The sequence below is a fragment of the Citrus clementina genome, unplaced genomic scaffold, assembly GCF_000493195.1.
Source record: "Citrus clementina cultivar Clemenules unplaced genomic scaffold, Citrus_clementina_v1.0 scaffold_9, whole genome shotgun sequence".
Lineage (NCBI taxonomy): Eukaryota > Viridiplantae > Streptophyta > Magnoliopsida > Sapindales > Rutaceae > Citrus > Citrus x clementina.
The window spans coordinates 28,251,400-28,274,759 of record NW_006261964.1 but is presented as its reverse complement, the minus strand read 5'-3'; the positions used below and the strand labels follow the sequence as shown (position 1 = coordinate 28,274,759).

The 23,360-nt window shown below is 34.4% G+C and overlaps 3 protein-coding genes across 3 annotated transcripts; all 3 read right to left on the bottom strand.

The window, feature by feature from the left end:
* Positions 1–4,038: 4,038 nt before the first annotated feature.
* On the bottom strand, positions 4,039–5,275 carry LOC18033059 (probable carboxylesterase 120). Its single transcript, XM_006421737.2, has one exon. It carries the CDS (start codon positions 5,199–5,201, stop codon positions 4,164–4,166), a length of 1,038 nt encoding a protein of 345 aa, XP_006421800.2. The 5' UTR covers positions 5,202–5,275; the 3' UTR covers positions 4,039–4,163.
* An 890-nt stretch (positions 5,276–6,165) lies between these two features.
* LOC18032913 (probable carboxylesterase 120) lies at positions 6,166–7,483 on the bottom strand. Its single transcript, XM_006421736.2, has one exon. It carries the CDS (start codon positions 7,308–7,310, stop codon positions 6,276–6,278), a length of 1,035 nt encoding a protein of 344 aa, XP_006421799.1. The 5' UTR covers positions 7,311–7,483; the 3' UTR covers positions 6,166–6,275.
* A 5,939-nt stretch (positions 7,484–13,422) lies between these two features.
* Positions 13,423–16,855, bottom strand: LOC18033560. Its single transcript, XM_006421735.2, has 4 exons — positions 15,693–16,855; positions 15,186–15,575; positions 15,042–15,089; positions 13,423–14,909 (listed from the first exon to the last, which is right to left on the bottom strand). The coding sequence occupies exons 1-4, from the start codon at positions 16,825–16,827 to the stop codon at positions 13,423–13,425; spliced, it is 3,060 nt and encodes a 1,019-aa protein (XP_006421798.1). The 5' UTR covers positions 16,828–16,855.
* Between the last annotated feature and the right edge of the window lie 6,505 nt (positions 16,856–23,360).

Genomic DNA, 23,360 nt, shown 5'->3' with positions numbered 1-23,360 from the left:
CGACACATCCTTGTGTTCAAGATTACCCGGTATCTTGATGGGAGCAATTATGAGTATTGGAGTTATGGATTAACAATATAGAATTTGTACAACACATCTCTTGATGAGTTTTCGGCACTTGATCATAGAATTCTCTAGCCAGAGTGTGTCAACATATTTAGTATGTTGAAAATGATCATTAGAGAAAACTTGTAAGTATCAAGGAATAAGATGTTATTAAACTGATTGGACAGTTGAGATATCAATTTAATTAACAATGTGGTACAAAGGATTGTGCAGTAAAGAAATCAATGTGGCTTGGGATGAATTATTATTCGAGCATACAATTATGGAAGTCAGTTCCAATCTTTTAGTGGAGTAGATTTGGAATTAAATAATTGGGCTAGTTTAATTACAGGCATAATTATTGTAGCCCCTATTGTATGTTCCCAAATGATCCCCGAGTTAGCTCATTTAATTGACTGCACCACTACTGGATTAATAAGCAAGATAACTAGCTATTTGGGTCAAAAGTTTAAATATATCATTTAGTGGGAGGCTCTATTTAATTAGCTTATGTGTAAGTGGCTTTATGTTATTTTACAAGGTGGCTCCCCTATAGAAAAAGCAAGTAACATGAGTTTTGTTTTTCATTATTTGGAGTCTAGGGTTTTCACTAAAGAGAGATATAAAAAGGCTTATTTTCTCTAAAGAAAGAGATAGCAGCCACTTTATATAGATCAGAGAAAAAGATTTTTCTCTCTATTGTTGAGAGAAAAATTTTCTCGTGCTAGTTGTTTTGATAGTGATAAAGGCGCACACACGTCAAGTGCAAATCAAACTTGAGTCATAACCTGGAAGATCATTGGTGACAGTTCGTGATGTGACAAGCGTGTTGGTGACGGATCGTGATCTAACATGAGTGGTGGTTACGGATCGTGATCTGGGAGCCTAAATCATTTCAATGGAAATAACCAAATCGGATTTTCAAGGTACGATTTCTAGAATACAAATTCCTATATATTGTATGAGAGCGGTCCTTAAAAGGTTTTATAAAAAAAAAAAAAACTGATTTTTCCCCAACAACTGCCACATCATATCATTAACAGCTAGCGGAAAATTGGGATCATTCTCCAATCTCATCTCTGATTTTGTCCTTTTGACCCCGGAAAAGAAAGGCTTGTACAATATTAGGCCTCTTATTTTCAGTGGAGCCAGGTTATCAACTCCTGCAGCTGCGCGCAATGTTGCATGGTAAGCGATATTGCCACCTGAGCTATCGCCCACTAAGAAACATGACGACAAGTCAGCAGGGACTTGGACTGCAATATTTGAGCAGAGATCGTGGTACAAGCTTGTGGCTGCGCTTAACATAACGAAGCCTCCACCATGGAAGTAAACTATGAGAGGGAGCTTACTGTTGGTGGAAGACGAAGAATCAAGTGCTTCATGGGGAAGGTGTATGCGGACCCAAGTAGGGTGTTAAAAAAGTCCGGGCCGGCCCAATCCCGCTCGGGCCCAACCCAGGCCCGCGGGCTTAGGCTTGGCCCTCACCTATGAGGGCCTGGATAAGGGCCCAAGAAAAAAAGTCTGGACAAAGCCCAAGCCCACTAATTTTTTTAAAAAATAAATTTATAAATTAGAATAATATAATTCAAATAAAAAATAATTAAAAAAAAAGAAAACTTAAATTCTTAACTTATAAATCAATTATGATTCAAAAAAACTAAAATTATGATACTAAATTCTCTCTTTTGTGTCAATTAATTAAGAGAACATTTGAATTAGAAAATCCAGTATTAAAGAAAATTAAAGTTATGAGTTTTTATTTGCTTTATTTATTATTTTAATTTGAAATATTCATTTTCTTTAATTTATCTATGATTGTAATAACTTGTTGATCATTAATTTATTTCAAATTTACAATAATTTAAAAAATTTAAAATAAATAAATAAAGCCCAAGCCCGGCCCAGGCCCGTTGTTTGCCATCCCTAGACCCAAGTGTTGTTTGGTTGGTTGACGAGGACATCTTTTGAGAGAGCTATTGTGTGGTCATCTAGATCAGGTGTGGCGTTACTTATTCGTAGACTCATGTACTTCTCGTTCTCTCGTCTCCGGCAGTAAAAACAAGTGCGGGCGACTGCAAGGTCAACAGTGGATGGCCAAGATTTTCTTTTTAATTTGAATAGATAGATTTTTTTTTAAGTATGTAAGATTTTTTTTAGTTATGTAAAAAATAATACCATGAGCTGAGTGAGTTAAATGAGTTGAACGCAATACAAACAAAAATATGTGAAGTGTGACTGAATAAGGCAAATCCTAAAAGAGTAATGATACAGCCACAAACTTTTGTACAAACTTATTTTGTACAAACTGATGTGGCATTAATTCATTGGTTGAATGAAAATATAAATTAATAAAAATAAATCGTGTGGGCCAAGTAATATTTAATTCAACCAATCTTATCATACCACATCAGTTTGTACAAAATAAGTTTGTACAAGAGTTTGTGGCTGTATCATTACTCATCCTAAAAACATCATAATCTGCATAAGTCATATAAAATCAAAATGCTATATTTTTGTTTAAGTGATCATTTAATTCCTACTTTTTAAAAAATATCTTAAGACATTTTTACTGTTAAATATATTATATGTTCGAGTGATGATATTTTCATCCTATATTTTTTGTGAATCCACCCTATTTTCAAAAAATAATTATAAAAGTTACACATTATTTTTAAAATTTTCAAATCAAGAAGAGTTTTGGAAAATTAATTAATTAAATCTATGTTAATTCACTTTTTGTGATTTAGATTTATTTAGTATATTTGATTACAAAAATTATTTTGACATAAGTTTAAATTAATTATTTTACCCTTATAAAGTAAATTTATCAAGAATTTACTTTAACTTCAATATTTTTCTAATTTGTACCAAACTCACTGTTTCTAATACTCCTTTATTAGTGTGATTATTATTTTTTTTAATTAAACTAACATAGTGTCTTGATAGCACCATTCTCTTGTAAATTATTAGGCTATCAAATTTATGTCATTTACATATAAGGGTAGTGAAACAATAATTAGGTTTCATTTTAAAATATTAGATTATAAGTCGCAAAATTAAATACCTAAATTATTAGATATAATAACTCATGTTTTATGAGGGTAACTTTATCTTTTTATATCATAATAATAAAAATAGTAAAATAAAACTTATATTAAAATTTATGATCAAAGATGGTCAAAGAACCTAAGAAAAAAATTAATAGAATGATTTAATTGATAAATTGTACAAAAGTTTTATTAATTTATATTTTTTAAGAATATTGTGAATTTATTATAATTATTTTTTAGAAGTGGGGTGGATTTACCAAAATAGTGCGGTTGAAATATCCCTATCCTACATTTTCTACCCTTGCTTTTTCTTTTTTTTTTTAATAATATCCTTATAATAATATTCGTGCCTTCTTGAAGATATTAAGAAATAAAAAAGGTTAATTTACAAAATTAGCCTTAAAAGTATTATTATATTTTTTTTTTCAAATTTTTATGTTATTATTTACTTTTAGGACTAATTTGATAAATTAAATATTTTATTAAATGACTATTACTAAAATTATTGCAAGGATATTAAACATTTCATGGCTGATCTTAATTATTTATTTCTAAATAAATTATTAGCAAGATTGTTACACGGGTATAAAAAATATTAGTTCTTTTATATTAAATTTTATTAATTAATTTTTAATAGAAATTATTGGTTAATTTACTAATTAAATTTTTAGAAATAAATTAATTAATGTCAAGAATATTATTATAAGGGTTTATTATAAAAATAAAGAAAAAATAAGGATAAGAATGTAACATATTTAACTAAAAAAATATTTTGAAATATTTTTTAAAATATAAAAATTAAATAAATATTTAAGTAAAAATATAAAAATTAAACAAATATTTTGAGATATTTTTTAAAATATAAAAATTAAATAAATATTTAAGTAAAAATATAAAAATTAAACAAATATTTATCTAAATCAAAATAACAAAGCCGAAACATGATATCCTTTTTGGTGCCCATGTTAATTTTTCTTTATCAATATTACAGAAGAAAAATTATAAACACCACAGAATCGCGGAATCAGTTGCACATCGCAGTACAACGCGGACGCACAACAGTCTTCACTCACTCGCTCGGAAGCGATTGTCGGCCGAAGATAAAACAAAATCTTTTATGCAATCCAGCACGGCCCTACGCTTAGCAGCACTCACAGGATCACTATCATCAAACCCATGCTTCCCTCCTTGATCAAGATGACATATCACTTTCACACCTTTTCGCTCCATCATCTTTACGAACTCAATCTGACGATCGATCAATGGGTCCTCACTACTCCCACTGACCATCACGTTCCATCCTAGCATTCTGATATGGTCTAAGAGCTTTGACCCACCTCCCACCGTTGGATTGCAGTATTCATTATCACGGTCAACCCCAATTGGTAACGCTAACTCCCACATCAAATCATTGACACATAGCGGTAGAAAGGGATCATTCACCAACCTCAACTCTGACTCAGTCCTCTTGACCCCACCAAAGAAAGGGTAATTCAGTATCAGCCCTCTGATCTTCAATGGCAACAGATCATCAACTTGCGCAGATGCACGCAATCCTGCATGGTAAGCTATGTTGCCACCGGAGCTATCCCCCATTAAAAAACAGCGAGACAAGTCAACGTATTTGTGTAACCAGTCTTCTTGTGTTTTCTTGATCCAATGCAGCACTTCCATGGCATCATCGTATGCGGCTGGCAGGCGATGCTCTGGGGCAAGCCTGTACTCAACTGATGCAACGACTGCAGGGACCTTGGCGGCAATGTTTGAGCAAAAGTCATGGAAAAGGCTTGTGGCTGCGCTTAAGACAACGAACCCTCCCCCATGGAAGTGAACAATGAGAGGAAGCTGCGCGGTAGAGGATGGATCAAGTGCTTGACAGGGCACGAAGATGCGGACCCAGGTGTGTTTTGATTGGTTGACGGGGACATCTTTGGAGAGAACGTCCAGAGTATGGTGATGCTCATCTGGAATATTAGGTGTGGCTACAGTTCTTGGGAAGTTGGTCCAGTTGCGAGTAATGGTGCCGTCGTCATTTTGGATGATCTGAAGCTGGTTGAAGGGATCAATGGTTGAATCAGATGGGGCAGTTTTGTCGTCTGACATATTAGATGACTTGATGAACTTGAAATTTGATGGATGATGGTTGATGTTGCATGAAATTGTTTTAGATTTTTGTGTTTTTAAGCTCTTTTTTACAAGTTACGCACATAAAGACGAGTAAATAAACAACAACAAAGAAAAAACAAACAAAAACAACCAACCGACCAAACAAAATTTTATAGGTGAAGTGACCCATCCTCTATACATAATTGGGACAATTCCACCATATAAATGAACGTTTGGTTGATTAGTAATAAGTACATAACATTATAAAAATAATGATGCAAGCAAAGTCTAGATAAACGTATGATATAATGAATAATTAAAATGAAGGCCATCACTACAATTCATTTTTCCATGATTGCTTGATTATTTTCAATATGCCATTTAAATTGAATTATGATGTTTGTAAAAAAATTAGCACAAAATCTATTAAAAAAAATTGTCTTGTAATGAAATATTTTGTCCTTATTGATTTTTTTTTTCTCTTGCAGCGATGGTGTGTACAATTTATACTAATTATTTTTTTTTCTTTTCGTCTAAACCACGAGGTGGTCCTGAATGGACCCCAATTGTGGGAGGTACCTTTAAGCTCGTACAACAACCTAAACTAATCCCTGCTCGCACCGGATCGGCCCATAAAAAGTAAAGTACTAGCCAAAATAGTGACTCCATACAAGAACATAGCTTGAACTCCTGACCTCTCTTAAAGAGTGAAAGTGCCGAACCACTCAAACTAACTAACTTTTGTTAATTTATACTAATTGTTGAGCAGTTATTTCTCCTATATTTTACTTAGCTTCCAATAACGAATTTGGACTGAGAAATATAATCATGTAGATGCTTCCCAATATAAGTCACTACGGTTGGGCTATTATAAATTAATTTTTTGGCCTAAAAAGATTTTGATATTCATTAAGTATTGGTCTCATGTAATGCAATGGAGGATTATACGAAAAACACATAATTGCAATATTTTAAGATTCTTGCTTTCATTATTCGTAATTATCATAAACTCACCCAAAATAAGCATAAGAAATCACCACGTCTCCAATAAAAGACACATCGTCACTTCACTCACTGACTCACTAGGCATGCAGGCACTGTTGAGGACAAAATGAAATCCTTTATGCAAACAATAAATTGCGTAGTCTTCGAAGTGTCTATAATTTCACAAGAATGGAAACCTCCTTCAACAAAATGACTCACCACTTGAACACCTTTTTGCTTCATAATCTTAGCAAGCTCAATCTGACGGTCAATCAACGGATCCCCATCACACCCAGTCACCATTACCTTCCATCTTAGCAACTCGATTTGCTCTAAGAGCTTTGACCCACCTCCCACCGTTGGATCACAATACTCATGACCACGGTCAGCCCCAATTGGTAAAGCTAACTCCCACATCAAATCATTAACACATAAAGGGAGATGCATGTTATTCTCCAGCCTCAACTCTGACTCAGTCCTATTGAGCCCACCAAAGAAAGGTGAATGCAATATCAGCCCTTTGATCTTCAATGGTAACATATTATCAGCTTCTGCAGCTGCACGTAGCCCTGCATAATAAACTATGTTACCGCCAGCACTAGTGCCCATTAAGAAACATGAAGTTAAGTCAGCATAGTTCGTTATCCACTCATCATGGGTGGTTATGATCCAGTGCAAGGCTTCCATGGCATCATCATGAGCCGCCGGGAGACGATGCTCGGGGGCTAGCCTGTAGTCAACTGATACAACTACAGCAGGGAATTCGGATGCTATGTTTGAGCAGAAATCGTGAGTCATGCTTGTGCCAACGCTGAAGAGAATGAACCCTCCACCGTGAAAGTAAACGATGACAGGTAGCTTAATTTTATTGGTGGAAGAGGAAGAATCAAGTGCTTGACGGGGCAGGAATATGCGGACAGAAAGGTCGTTTGATTTATTGATGGTAACATCTTTGGAGACAGCTATTGTTTGGTGATCATCAGGATCAAGTGTAGCGGCTACCATTTGTAGGCTACTTGGGAGATTGCTGTAGTTGCGAGTGAGGGTGTCATCATCGTTAGGGGTGATCTGAAGGTATAGATAGGGATCAATGGAATGTGGGAGGGCAAACTTATCTGACATATTAGGGTTTGCTCTGTGAATGTAATGAAACTGAAACTTGATGGGCGGTGATCAATTCTCTCTTATTTTTCGTTTCTTGACGCCAAGCATAAGTAAATACTTGGTAGGCTTTAAAATACTCATATATTCATAATGCACTAGTGTGGGTGACTCGGTGAGGGTTAAAATGTCAAATAAATTGTATCTTTGTTTATATATATATAAACATCAGCATTAGATCCACCTTTGAACAAAATATATAAAACTTAAAAGGAGTTAAAGAGTAGTGTTACGTGGCAAACAATTGGCCCTTATACAGATCATCACATGTGGTAGTACTGAAGGTTTATTGATCATTTTGATGCATGATAATTAACGATTAATTTATATTTATATGGCATACGAATAATTGTGATAAAATATTATTCAAAGTTAAATGTGTGTGTGGTGTTGCCAGATATTTTGCAGACAAAATCTAATCACGACTTCTTTGAGCACAGTATTAATGGAGAACACCAACTTTGACCATTGTCTATCAAAGGATCATCCAATCATGTCCCACAATAGATTCGTTTAGGCGACTTTACTTTTATCTTGTGTCACCGCCCGATAACAAGATGATTGGTTTTCACAATTGCTTGCTCTTATTGTTCAATTTCCCTAAAAATTTTGTCAATTGCTTTTTTCTCCCCCTCTGAAAGTTCCCGTAAAAAGTAGGATCTTGTGGGTTTCATCAAATAATGTCCGTCTTTTTCAATAATTTTCAGAAGGCAATGGCTACTTTGGAACTGTTTCAAGGTAGAGCATAAATTATAGCCACACATGTAAATTGATAAATAATAAAAAAATATATGTTATAATTTTAATTGTGTGATTATAAAGGTGTACTCTATTTTAGAATGGTTCTAATATAGTCAGACCTTTTAAACAAAGGTTACAATTAGCTATATGTATAAGAAATTTCAGAAGTAGTATTAATGAACGCCAATTTAAGGCCGAAACTTTTAGGTGGTGTTTGATTTGAAGAAATGATTGGAGAGCAGGAGTGGAAAAGAGGGGAGAGGGAATTTCAATTTTTTTTTTTGGTTTTGACCACGAGGTATCTTGGGGAAGGCCCCAACTGTGAGAGGCACCTTTAAGCCCGTACCACAACCCAGACTAGAAGTCCCCGCTCGAACCGAGAGGCACATGTTCTCCTAACAAAGGCGACTTCCCTGTGACTCGAATTGGGGAGCAAACCCAGTCAAGCCACTTAAGGGGACTCCATTGCCAGTGGAGCCAACACTTTGTTGGTAAGGGAATTTCAATTTTCATTATTTGGTTTGGCAAGGAATTCTACATGGAAAGATATAGATTATTTTTTACTTGGACAATTTTAACCCTTTTGTTAAGATTTTAATATTTGTTGATTTTAATATTTGTTAATTAAGTAAAATTAAAAAAATTTACAAAATCATAATAAAGAAAAAGTTTAAATTATTATTCAATTATATTATTTAGAGATTTGAATTTTTTCTAGAAAATTATTAAATTATAAATTAATTTAATCTAAAAAAAAGAAAACTGAAACAAGTAGAATTGAAAGAAAATTTATTACGAACTGATTTGATCTTTGTTAATTTTCTGCGTTTATAGTTTGCAAAGAAAAGTATAAATAAATATACATCACATAGAAGATAATCTTCATTCAGTTTTGAACATTAAAATAACGAAATTCTGATTTTTCTTCCTCAATTGCTTTTATCTTTATTTTTTCAGAAAAATGATTAATTAATTAAGTGAAAATTTGAGGTTTCTATCTTTTTTATTGTATCTTTCTTGTACTGGTAATGGCAAAAAAAAAGCCACATGCGCTTTAATATGTTCACAGCAATTAAATGGTTTTTTAAGGGACAAATATGGAAAATTATTCTCCGGCTGAGTTAGAATTCGATTTCCCCACCCATCATAGAGGAAATTGAATTCCACAATTTACAGCAATTGCAAATTCGACAGAATTTGATTTCCCCTTCATAATTGCAAACCGAACGGTGGAAATCTGAGGGGACTTCAAATTTCCCTCCTCTCCCTCCCACTCTCCTGTCAAACGAACGCAGCCTTAGTTAATTTGGACGGAGTCCATTGAAATGGGCCACCTCATTTTTAGTTGCAGCTCTAGGTGGCCCTGTTGAGTAGTGTGGCCGACAGATAGAAATCCATTGTCAAGCTTCAAAGCCCAATACTTGATAGCCCATTTGAATATTGATTTCAAACATTTCAGGGCCATAGAGATTGCCTATCAGGCCGAAACTTGAGGCCTGAAATATTGTAGTAGTATGGCTAGAAAGACTTTCACTCACATTTTCATCAACTTTCCTCATAAAACCCCATGTTTTTTTTTTGTTTTTTTTTGTTTTTGAAACGCATAAAACCCCATGCTAGTATATCCCTTGTGTAAGATTATAGTAAAAGCTCCGTTTTCTATTGTGGTGAAAGGCAATTGATATAGTATTCATTGAGCACTAGCTACCACATTTAGTATAAAAAGACTATAATTATCAGTGATTAATAGATTACACATATTTTATCTCATTAAAGTTATGTTATCATTGAAGTTTTGATAGTTATGATGTAGAACACGACTTTTGTATTTTTTTTTTTTTTTTTGAGAGTGTAAGTTGAGTTACAGGTATTCATCTTGGGCGTATAATGCATCATTTCAAAGTTTATTAAAAGATGAATGTAGGTATTTACTACTGCAATGTAAATGATCAGCAAATTTTTAGAAAATCTCATTTCTTTGGGCATCAAATTGTAGTTTGAAAATTTTACCTAATTTTTAGGCTTCTTTCTAAGTTTTTAATTTTATTTCTAGAACTCAGAATTGAATGCCCATTTTTTAGTCTTTTTATTTCAAACATTTGAATTTTATATATATATATATATAACTCTTATTCGTCAATAATCAATTATCATTCCGCAACTTTGTTCTTTTATCATTTTCGCTTCGTTATTTACATTTAGATACTAGTAGAGTATGATGGATAAATTTTGAAATATGAACATCGATCATACTTTATATTTTGGATGGTTCATCTTGAAGGTTGCTTATTTGTCATGATATCATATGCACTCAATGTACGGCTTCAGGCACTATTTTTATTAAATAAATTGATTTAATTTTTCTAATATACAATCGTCTCAATGCATACTGATTTCCGTCCGAAGCACATCACTCACTCACTCTCCTCTAACCGTAAATTAAGAAAATCTAATTAAATTCTTAATTTTTAAACATCTTCAGAATTTATATGTTATCTGATCCTTATGTGCTGTCTAATTAAATTGGTAAAATTTATTTTGTGATATGGTGCTCTCTAATGCATACAAAGAATAAAGGGTTATCCATTGACTTACTTCAATAACTTGAAAAAAAAAAATTCCTTTTAAAGTGCCCTTTCGTAAATGGTAACAGAGAATGTTTACATATTTTCCACTTCGGTATGCCTTTTATTGCTTCTGCGGATGATTTATTGAGACACAACTAGCAGGAATAATTGAAAATAGAAGAAGTAAGGCTACAACGACCAAAAAGAAATTTACTACTTAAGCTCATCGGCCATATTAAAAGCTAGTTGGTTTTATGGCGACAGGTAGCTAGCCCAGGACAGTTTAATTAAAGCCATTTTACTCATTAAGTTAAGATCATAAGTGCTTTTTTCTTTTATTTCATTTTGCAAAAGTCTACGGATGCTTTTGCAAAAAGCTGATTGGAAAGTCCCCCCCCTAGCTATAGATCAGTGCAAGTACTGTACAACATCAATAAATCGAAAGAACTGCAATAAGAGATGACTTTTGGCAATGGAGTCTTCAACAATTAATTCTTCGAAGAAGCCTGAAATACTCTTTTCTGTCAATTCTCAATTGAAAAACTTAAGTTTTTAATTACTGATTCTTGTAAATTTTCGTTCCTGATCTCCAACTTGTGATATGTTATGTGTAGTATCACAAAACTTGCGAGGTGATGAACTGATGATCAACCACGAAAACTTGATGGAACTTAACAAAAATAAGAAAATAAAAATTTTTAACCGAGAGTGGGAGACGTTGTACCAGACAGCATTGTATTACAAGATGAGCCCTAATTCTTATCCAAGTGAGGGCCGTTTCTGTTCCTCTTTTCTTTGAATTAGGAACAAGTTTCTGTGATTGAAAGAAGCTGTACGCTCTGAGGCGAGACCAGTTTGAGGATGAGAATGTTTGTTGAACGTGACGAGAAATTGGTGGCTGATTCGAGTTGCGAAAAAATCGCAATCTTCATGTAAAGATTTGTATGTACAAAAATATGAAAGCAATACATATCACTGGGTTGAAGGTGGTTGGGATTTTTGGGGCACTGACTCCATGATGGAGACACAATGGCCCCAAAAGAAGACCCTGCTGACTTACAGATATTCCACTACCAAAACTCGTTTTATATTATAAAGTTTGCGGGCCACATTAGCTTGGAATTTACCAGTTAGTGTGTTTTTTTTTTTTTTTTCAAAGGATATAGTGAGTGTTGCAATTACAAATGGTTTTGCATTATTTGTGCTTTCATTTGTCATAAATTACCGGTAGTTCACAAATTAGGGTCTACTAAGACGTATTTATAGTATCTGCAATGATATAGAGCAACAAATTCATAATCATTGTATAAACTTATTTTATAAAAATTGATTTGACATAATTCAATTGGCTGCATTAAATATTTTTTTGTTTGTATAATTTATTTTTATTATTTTATATTTTCATCCAATCAATGGATTTACATCGCATCAATTTATTTAAAATAAATTAATACAAAAATTTGTAACTTCATGGAACATAAAATGCATCTAGATTCTTAATATAAAAATATCTAAAGAAAGATTTATAAGTATTCCACATTTTGTATTAAAAAAAAATTATCAAGATCAAACAAATACCTTCAACATTGAGAGGCCAACAGATACCTTTAGCGTTGAGAGGCGGCCTGCATGAGGTTATTTATTTATTTATTTATTCATTTATAATATATATATATATATATATATATATATATATATATATATATATATATATATATATAGAGCGATACTGTACTTATTTAATTGAAATATTTAATTTGTACTGTACTTATTTAGTTGAAATATTTAATTTGTATCCCAAATGTACATGTCACCAATATAAATTCATTATTTAAGTTAAAACTGATAAGATTTAATAATTATTTATCACTTAAACTAATTAAATCTTCACACAACATTTGCCACATAAAAAATATATATAAATTAAGTATCCCAAATAAATATAGTATTATTATAAATAAATATATAGAGCCCTCTTAGAACTTGGCCGGTTGGCCCCTTTGACCACAAGAATAAAACAAACATATAAAAAATGTGTAGGTTATTGAAAATAAATTTTATTCAATGAGGTGCTAAAAAACCCACTTGAATTCCTTTAAACATGTTTTAAGCTTAATTAATATATGATTGTTACGCTTCTCATAATTAAAAAGTTGTCGCCCCTCACCTTGAGAAATAGTCAATAAGGACGTAATATTTTAATTAAATATTAAAAAAAGAGCACTTGGTTAACAGTTAAAAAAAAAAAGAAGAAGAAGAAGAAGTAACAGTAATAAACGTGGAGCAAAATGCACCGTACCAACGGACCATCAACTAAACTCATCCACAGAAATACGGCCACATCACAGCTACCAGGCACTTCACCTTTCTATAGATTTCCCATCCGAAAAAATACTTAACAGCATCAGTTTTTAAATAAAATCACTCAATTGTCCTTTTACCCATCACATTCGATTTGATAGCTTCCAATCCAAGAACCAGAACAAGAAGCCGCCCTTTAACAGTAGCCGCCATTTGATTCACCTCCAGAGCCTTTAAAAGTCCCAACACTGCATTCATTATTAAGGTATCAAAACTGCACATTAACTAAAAGCCCTAATGGCCTAATCTATAAAACACTTCCACTACGGCATGCATAATGTAGATATTAGATATAAGTAATAGTAAAAATAAATATTTTATTTTATTTTATTTTTAACACTAATTAACAGTAATTTTCTTTAATCTAATATCTATCAAATCTAGTGACAGTCACCACCACTGATCTAATAGGGAGCAGTACTAGAGGAGGCTGCGGCTACTGACAGAGACGACTGCAACTGAAGCAGGTGGTGGTAACAGTCGGCGGCGGTTGGCCTCAGCTCTGGGTTCTGATCAAGGCATCTGTTTTGCAACTCTCTAAGCATTTTGGGCACATTGCTCAGCCCGCATGTTTTCACCAACTGCCCCACTCCCCATACGTCAACTTTCACTCCATGCAACCCGGGCCTCCCCATCTCCGGTGCGTGCCTCCCACGCGCCTCCACTCCTCCCGCCACCGCCGCCACCAACTGTGGGTATATCTGCGGCGCGCTCGCTGCCTCATCGAACCCACTTACGAACCACTCGTTTTCCCTATCGCTTCTTCTCATCACTTTATCCCAACTCAGGTCCTTGTGCATGAAAGATAGATCGTGTAACGCTACTAGTGCTTTGGTCACGTATTTGAGTGCCTCCACGAGTTGCTCACAACTCGTGGGCTTCAGTTTGCACCCTCTTGGCTTGAACACCAATGCCAAATCTTTCTCTGATGACTCGTATATGGCCTCTGCGTGCGGGATTCTGTGGTCTAAGAAATCGTATATCTGTTTCACCGCTGCCCATTTTCTCTTGCTCGAGAAAAATCTAGTGACTGTGTTTGGTGTCATTTCGATGATGTTACCGCTGCCCAAATCGATTCTTTCGAAATCACTGAAAGGGTACTGCTTGTAACCACCGCCGCCGTTGCTAATAATGCTGCTGCTGCTGTTGAAGCAACGATCGGCTAACAAAGGCAACAGGCCTGCTATTCTGTAACATGGGATTAGGGCTTTGAGCCTCTCAACTGGTGAAGACAAGTCTAGTGAATACAAATCTGTTCTCACAACACGGTCTTGTGATCGACTCAATGCACAGAATGTTACTATGTAGCCGACCGCATAGTAGCCAAACAAATACGGAAGGTCCATGTAAGTCCATAGTAGCTTCTCCACAATTGAAGATGAAGGATCAAGTTGGCCTTCTTTCAATTGATCGGTCTCTTCTCCTCTCCACAAACAAAGATTTCTAACAAACCCCGTCACGTTTGGCCATTGGTCCTGCAATGGCTCTGGTGATGATATTGATGAAGAAGAAGGTTTCCGTACAATGACCATTTCAGAAGAACAGAATTTGGAAACAACCCTATTGATGCAATCATCCCAAAGGCCAATGAAGGAATCTCTACTAGCGGCGGTTGAAAAACTAAGACTAGGGTTATTACCACGAATAATGGGGCTTAAAATATCGTATGTAATGGCCCTACAATCTAACAATTCAGTTGAAGTAGTAAAGAAAATTTCTTTCCCTTGCGGTAAGTCTCTATAAACATCTTTTCTAATTGGGAAACGAAATTCCTCGGGTGGTGGCTCTTGTAAATGCCATGAAAGCTCGAACAAGCTAGGTAGTGTTGTCGGCGGGACACGAAGACATCCCACGTAGTAGTCACTTGGATCCTGATACTCCCATGGAGTAACTGCACACACAACAAGAAAACAAACAATGACAATAACATTGAATGGAGGGTTACATCTTATGGAGGCCCCCCCACTAAACAATATTAGATCAAATGATGTATATGTCAAGAAAGTTCTAAGAGACAGCTTACATCTTATGGAGGGTTCAGTGAATGGGAACTGAACTCTTTCAAAGAAACCTGAAAAGGTGAGAGTAATAAGACGTGTGAATTCCTAGACTGTTTTTAAAAGAGGAATAATAATAGTAACTAACAACAACATATAAATTTTTGTACCAGCAGAAGAAGCAGAAGCTGAGCCTGAGGAAGACTTTCTTCTGCCAAAGACTTTGACTTGCTGTCCAGGAACGAATCTATCAACAGAGAAACCTCTAAGAGTTCCTTCTTCGAAAGCTTCCATGTTGCAAGCAACCATAGCGTCATCAAAGAAAGTGAGCTCGTCCGCATTCAAAAAGCTTGACCCTTGAAGCTTTATTCTTCCTCTTTGATGCTCACCTTCTTCTGCCCACAAGCTCACTGACTCCTCCCATGTCATTCTTATTCTGCCTATTCTTCTGAGTTCCTTGGAACCCACATCTAGTGAAGACTCGAACCCTAACAAGCTCCCTCTTCCACCATGGAAAAAAGCTTCCCCCCCACTTGTCATCACCAGTTGCTTTGCCCTCGCTACAAGAACGTGAAAGGCTAATGTTATTATATGTAGAAAAAGGAAAAGGAAGAAAACTAAAAAAAAATAGATTTTTTTTTTAATTTTAATTATATATTTTGATAATATATATGTACCAGAGAGAGAGAGCTCATCTTCTTTGAAAGGAGGGGGAGGAGGAAGAGCTCTGGTTGATCTATTGTCATGATCACTTGAAACAAAAACAGAAGAAGCTGCTCTGCTTTGAGATGTTGATCTCATGCGAGACCCCATGAACTGAGACAATTCTTCAAATACTTCTTCATCAAATGAAGCTGGTAGCCTGTGTAATTTCCTCTCATATGGAGAGAGTCTGAAGTAACTCTTACCAACTTGTTCTCTTTCACCGCCTCTCTCCCATTCGTAAACCTTTCTAAATTCACCCAACATGTTATCCCACTTGGTCCCAGATGTTTTAGCATCTCTATTCACTCCATGTCTTTGCAAGAACTCTGCAACTTCTCTGTCTTTATCAGCCCTAGTTTTTGCTCTCGTTGATTGGGCAGCAGCAGCAACTTCTCCCTGACCAGTACTCTCTGGCTGATGATGATCAACTCTTGAGGAAGATCCAGAGCCGTTGGATCCACCACCACCTTGGTACTGAATCCTCCAAGCCCTAGCTAGCCACAGCATCTCGTTTGGTTTCCAAACTGGGCTTACATACTTGCCTTTTCTGAACTGGGGGTGAAATTGCTCACCCAGTAATTCTGGCCTGTTTGTCTCTTGACCAGAAGCTGCTGAGAGAGAAGGAATAGGTGAGTGAGGAGGAGATGATGCTGTGTCTGAAGAGGAAGCCGTGGTGGTATGAGCTTGGCTTTGTGGGTTGGTTATTGGGAGTGTGGTTGGTGATGGGCTTGATTCTGTGGTGAGTATAGCCATTTGGGCTTGTTGCTTTTGTTGTTGCTGTTGAGATGGTGATGGTAAAAGCTTCCATTGGCTGCTATTATATCGTTGCCTTTTGGGATTTACTGGCTCAAATTGTTGCTCAAATGGAGAGGAAGAAGTTGGACCAATAGGAACATACAAAGGAGCAGAGATGTACGGAGCTCCGGTGACCACAACTGCCGGCGGCTGTTGGTGATGGTGCTGGCCTTTTTCAGTTGACTCCTCAAGTGGATTTTTCGGGGAGGATGAAAGTTGTTGCTGCTGAGGTTGCTGTTGCTGCTGCTGCAGCTGTTGAGGTTGTTGTTGTGATTGTTGCTTCTTGGTTGTATCTCCTTTGTTGTCACCCATCTCAAAAGGGTCCAAAAAAAAAACTTTGTTTTTGTGAATAGAAATTAAAAAAAGAAAAAAAAATCTTCAAGCAAGAGGCACAACAAGAATAACAAGCACAATTAGTCTCGAACTAGCTAATAGCTTGGTTCTGATTACGGTTTGTCCGTGTCTTTGTTACATTTACAAAGGGGTGGGGGCTGGGGCCTGGGGTCTGGGGGCAAGGCTTTGTGATTTCTCTGATTTGGACTTGGAATGGGGAATGCCACCGTATCTTGAAAAGGGAAAGTTGAAAAAAAAAAATCAATGCCTAGCGAATTCATATTACAGCAGCAAAGCCAAAAAGCCTAAAAACGACAACAAAAGCTAAGGAAAGAAGTAACAGCAAAAGTCGAGATTGTGGAACTGCTACGAATAAGACCTTTCGTTCAAATTTTATCAGTTAAATACAAGACCATATTGCAATTTAGATGTGTGATTTTGACAAGAGAAAAATATTTACATAGCGCATGATTATTGATTAGCGAGGTGTCATGATTGTGGTCAGTCTGAAAAACGCGGCTCTAAAAACAAATTAACGTTGATTTCTGAAGAGAGAGAGAGAGAGAGAGAGAGAGAGGGATCATTGTTAATGTTTTTGTGTTGGTGGTGTTGTTCTCATGTTCTGAAAGTGGAAAAAAAAAAGAAGCGAGTTACTGAGTGAGTAAGTGAGTGAGAGTGAGTGCCCGTTCCTTAACCGGCCGCGCGCGACGAGTGAGGGGGCGAGTGGAGACTGCGAGTGAGTGCGAGAGCGTATTTTGGAATTTGGACTCAGAAGAGGTTAGATGTGGACACATCAACTCTATGGCTCTGCTCCAATGACTCACTACTCTAGAACTTTGGCCCTTCTTGACTTTTATTTTATCTTTTCTTTTTTGGGTGGAGTATAGAAAAAAAAAACGTAAAGAAAACTTTGTAACTTTTCATTATTTTAAATTTGGATTATGGTATATAATCTATATATGTAGGACCTAGTAATGTTGGTGAAAATTTTCTGAATGGAATAAGTTTTAGTAGTAAATTTTATTCTTAAGGGTTCGTTTGATATTATGGTGCTGTGACTTTTATACTACAATCACTATAAAATAAAAATTATAATTATGAAATAAAATTAATTTTGGTGATAAATATGATGTTTAAATAAAATCTTTATAAAAAATAAAATTATTAAAAAAATTTCATCAAATAATCGATGAATCTCAACTTCATAACTATAATTATATAATTTTTAAGTCAATCCTCCTAAAAAGCACTAACAAAAAATGCGATAATCCTTTTTCTATGTGATTCAAAAGGTTAAAGCAACAATTACAAGTAGATTGACAATCTAAATTATGCAATTGCATTGGTGATAGATTCGCGGAATTAATTGGTTTAGTCATTCTGTATTTTCATGATTACACCAAATCATGGTTTTCACAGATTCAGCTCATAGCCAATTACACAAAATTCTATGAGTACTCTCTGTGTGCATCACCACTAAAATATAAAAAAATATGTATATACATTTCAACATATTAGAGATTATATTGTTTATATGTTAGTTGATTATAAATTTTTTTTTTTGTATGTTAGTGATATTTTTACTTTGCTAAAATGATGATATTGTGCGAGTGCCCGCATTTTCTTTTAATGTGGATACGCTCTTAAATCGTAGAGTTTAATTGGCTTATTTATAAATGAACTATAAAGTCATGTAGTTTAAGAAAGTTAAAATCTTGACTCTATTAAACTTTATGGTTTAAAAGCATGTTAGTATGAAACCAAAAAAAAAAAGTGAGGGCACCCACACTAGAGAAAAAATATATATATATATCATACCACTAAAATACAAAAAAGAGATATGTATGTCAACATATTGGAGATTGTGTTTTTTTATCTATTAGTGCATTGAAGTATGTGTTTTTTTTATAGTAACATTCTTACTTTATTAAAATAAGGATGTTCTTATTAGAGAATTATTATTATTATTATTATACACATATATAATCTAATAAAGGATATCTGACCATATTAAAGTTAAGATAAGCTAAAAGATATAAAAAATATAGATTTTGATATACGATATGATAAAATACATTACACAGAGTCTGTTTTTTTTTTTAATCTTTTAGTTTATCATTGACTTTAATATGACCAAAGATTCATGATTGAAAAATTATTATATATAATAATTATTGAAAATCTAAAGAAAGAAGTTGTTAAAAAAAATAAAAAATTAGACCAGTTCTAATAATATAATTACATTCAAATTTCAAATATTAGTCTAACAGTAGAGTGGAGTTGTCATCATTCGGACTCTAGAGAATGGATGCCTACGTGGTCCAAATAGAGTAAGATGCCATCAAATGGGGCAACATTAAAGAAACAGAGGATCTTCATTTACTCACTTTGTTGGTGGGGTTTTAGTTTGTACACCTAAAAATGTTGAAAAAGAAAGCAAAATGAAAATGGAGAAAAGGCAGGCAGCATGCAGGCAAGGCATGCAGGGCAGCGCAGAGGTGGCAGTGAAGAGTAACACTGACTACCAACGACTCATTGCCCAAAAGGCAATCACTTCGCCAGCCCGCCCGCCAATCCTTTTTAGCCCCCATAGCTTATTAGCTCTCTACCTCTATTCGCCACTACGCCGCACTTCATCTTCCCAAAATTCAATGTGGCATCTTAATTTCATAGTAACTTTTTATACACATATGTATGTTTCTTATTTTTTTTTCACTTTCTTTTTACCTTTGTTTTTCTATATTTCTATTGTTGTTATTACCTTTGTTTTTAGAGTTCGGATAAAGAGAACATGCATGTGTTGGGGTCATAAGTCGTTTTCTCAATTCGGTTGCAAAAGAGTTCTTAATGAATGAGTTAATATAATGTTGTTAGGCGTTAAGCAAGACTTAAGACTTTGCGTTGTACTTATTATTGCATGGAACCTTATGTGACCTATGTTGTAATTTGACTAATTTTTTTTATAATAAATCATTTGGTATTCGAAAACTACATTAGATCTCGATTAATTTAAATTTGAGTCGGGTAAGACTACTAGAATGATAAAGCTCTCCTAATAAGTATTTAATATAACTGCATTCATAATCCTCGAATCGAAAACCTTACTTAAGTTATAACAGGCTCATGTCAGCTGATCTACACACTCGTAGGCCTAATGTAACTTTTTTAATGAAATTTCCTACTTTAAAAAAAAAATTAATTCCTATCCTTTTCTTCGCTTGTTTCTTTTTACATTAATTCCTTGCGTGTTAGTTGTTGCTTTGTTGGTGTATTATAATTAATTCAGACACAATTTTCATGTTTCAGTGGGCGCGCGTCAATAATTTATGCTGCATCTGTAATCTGTGTATGCGTACTTTGAAAATTCATGTCTTGGTAGTTGGTACCCCTAGTGCGCTGAGTGCCTCTTGTGCTAATAATGGATAAAATTGAAGAGCCAATTGATTGATGAAATTATAATAAAATTAAAGATGTCAAAATTCTGTACGGGGTTGGGGCTTCATGACATTTGATTCCATATAAAAGGTTATTAAAAAATAATATAAAATAAAAAGTTATGTCCTATTACTTGTGTGTGTCAAATTTTTTTTTTTTTTGGCAGCTCTCCTCCTTTTTGTAGTTATAACTCGATTTTTTAGGTAGAAATTGTGGCCGTTATTTAATTTCTTTGAAATCTCAAGCTGAATATGATTCTTTGTTATTATTGGTCCCACTCAATATCTATGTCGCAGTACTTAAAGGAAAATGATGTTTGCCCTAGGTCAAATTCTGAAACCGCGTCAAATGATATCGTTTCAGCTCTATTTTTTTTTTGTTCTTATTTGTTGTTAAACGACACTGTTTCTTCTTTCATTTTTTTTTTTGCTTTGTTTTGATTTGTTGTGAACGAAGTCGTTTTGGTTAGGATACATCAACTTCTTCTTCCTCTTTGTTTAACCCAGCTGCAGAACCCTTGCTTCTTCCTCTTCGTTCTCTTAACAGCACCGTTTCTGCTTTAGTTTTTTTTCTTTGTTTTGATTTGCTGTGAACGAAGTTGTTTTGGTTAGGATACATCAGCTTCTTCTTCCTCTTCGTTTAACCCAGCTGCAGAACCCTTACTTCTTCCTCTTCGTTCTCTTAAGAAAACGAAGAGGAAGCTTGAACAATGATGAGTTTTCGACATTATCCTTGGAAGACTGATTTTCAGCATTGTCCCTAAAATATTGATTTTCGGCATTGTCCCTCACAAAAGATTGATTCTTACGTGTGCCGCTTCAAATATTGTTGCTGATAACATTGTTGAATGGCTTGTTCCTCACAGGTATTTGGCAATCTTCCAAGGATGTTCTAATTTTATCATAATCCAAGTATTGTCCTTTTTCCATATTTACATGGGTTACCATTACAGCTAGCATAGTGAAGGCATGCAATGTAGCTTGATTAAATAATTAAGAATGAAAAATGTTATCAATTTGTGGTTGTCTAGTCAAAGGGGGCTTTTTGGCGAAATGAGGAGAACGTGGCTGTCGGTCGATGAAGGAAAGGGCAATTGGGTTCTGTGGAAGCTTTCGGTCAATGAAGGAAATGACTTTTGCTTTGCCATTTATTCTAAGCCCTAAACGCCGTCGTTTCATAGCGAATAAAAATAATAATAATAGATGAAATGGTGTCGCTTGACACGGTTTTGGGGTTTGACCCGGGGCAAACATAGCACTGGTACTTAAATTCTTCTTGGGAGGTTGCTTTTACATCGGTCTAATAATTTAAGGCGATCGAAAATTATGAAAACATGTGTGTTTTACGTATTTTGAAACTATTGTAATTTAGCATGATCATTAAGTTAACAGAGTTTCCAATTATCAATAGCTACACAATAACGTAAAAAAAGTTTTTTTTTAAATATTTTTTTAAATTATTGTTATTTGAATAATTTAAAATTATGAAAAATTAGTTTTAAGTTAATTATAAATTACAATTAATGTAACTTAATAGCTGCCCATTTAATGTATCTTCTTGCTTATTGTCATTTCGTAAGGAAAATGACAGTCAGTCACCCTCTAAGTCGACATAATGAAACTTTAGGCCCCATTTATAAAAAAATACCAGTTTTAGTACATTCCGTTTGACTGTTACTGACCTATCAAAGGGGGAAAAAACAATATTACCATCCTTCAGAAAAAAAAAAAAGTTACAAATGATTAATGATCAATTATGCATGAAAATTAACTTTTCATAAAGGTTGCATGAAGAAAATGGTTCTTCAATTCATATAAAAGTATACATATGTGTGATAAAAATAAAAAACAAACAAGAAAATACACACTGGAAGCATTTTAGAATTTTTTTCCTTTTAAAAAAAAGGTAGTTCAAATTATCATCTAATAGTTAATAACAAACAGAGTTCATTCAAGTCCTTTCAAATTGAATGACTACCAATTATCCTTTGTTAGGGTTACCGGATATGTGAAAACATAAAATAATTGATCAACTGATCATGATGTCAAGCAAGTGACTTTCCTATGGTTGTCTCTTTAGTTAAAATTAATTTATAAAGCAAGCACTTGTCATCTATTTAAAAGACAAATAGCATATGTGTATATTCATTCATGTACGCGCAAACAAAATCAATGGAACCGAAAGATTCAATTTCAAACCATTTGGAACATCAAAAGGTTGGGTCAAGATTGCCTTGATTTGAGTTTGTGCATCCACGAAATCTTTTTTGAATCCTTTTGCTTTCCTCGAATTCTGCTGCCCAATCAACAGCTGGGTCTCAAAATGACAAGAAAAATACAAGCGACGTTCATGATTCATCTCAATAAACAATTATTCCCATACCAATATTTTAATTAATCCCTACTGACATTTGTTACATCATTTTCAGTAGCTAGCACTCTACCATATATGCAGCGTTATGGAAGTCACTGGATCAGCATGAATTTCGGGTTTTGATCCAATTTTATTGAGTAATTGCAATATCCTCTTGTGATTTGCTTCCATGGAGTCAATGTATGGCTACGGCTTTTCTTTCCCCTTTGTTATCTTGTTACTGCTGCTGCAAGGCTTCCACCTTCAGGCTGGACCATCATACCATCACAAATACACACACACACACAAACACATATAAAGAGATAGAGAGAGAAAGAAATCCTCTAGCGAGAGAATGATAAAAAAAAATTCAATATATTAACAAATAACAAAACATAATTTTTAACATATTAAAATATATATTTTTTCTTTAATTTTAGTTTAACTTTTTTAAAGAGAAGATGTCCTCCTTTTTAGTTCAATTTTAATAACAAACCGGTACACACACACACACACAACATCATAAATTTTACATTTTAGTTCACAAGTTTTCCATAGCAAGTGTTTTGACCATAATCATACTTTATTATCATATTAACCTTTGATCGTGCATGGACTCTAATATTGTACTACTGCAAATTTTTGGCAAAAGACGTCACAAAATTTTCGTTGGAGTTTTTGAGTTTTTTATTTCATTTACAACGAAATATCCCTGGCTTATCTTA

Excerpts from the sequence above, each read along its gene's own strand:
- LOC18033059 (XM_006421737.2), bottom strand. The coding sequence starts at position 5,201 with ATGTCAGACGACAAAACTGCCCCATCTGATTCAACCATTGATCCCTTC.
- LOC18033560 (XM_006421735.2), bottom strand. The coding sequence starts at position 16,827 with ATGGGTGACAACAAAGGAGATACAACCAAGAAGCAACAATCACAACAA. Across the intron at positions 15,576-15,692 it reads AGATGAGCTCTCTCTCTCTG|CGAGGGCAAAGCAACTGGTG; the intron begins GTACATATATAT and ends ACGTTCTTGTAG. Across the intron at positions 14,910-15,041 it reads CACTGAACCCTCCATAAGAT|TTACTCCATGGGAGTATCAG; the intron begins GTAAGCTGTCTC and ends TTGTGTGTGCAG.
- LOC18032913 (XM_006421736.2), bottom strand. The coding sequence starts at position 7,310 with ATGTCAGATAAGTTTGCCCTCCCACATTCCATTGATCCCTATCTATAC.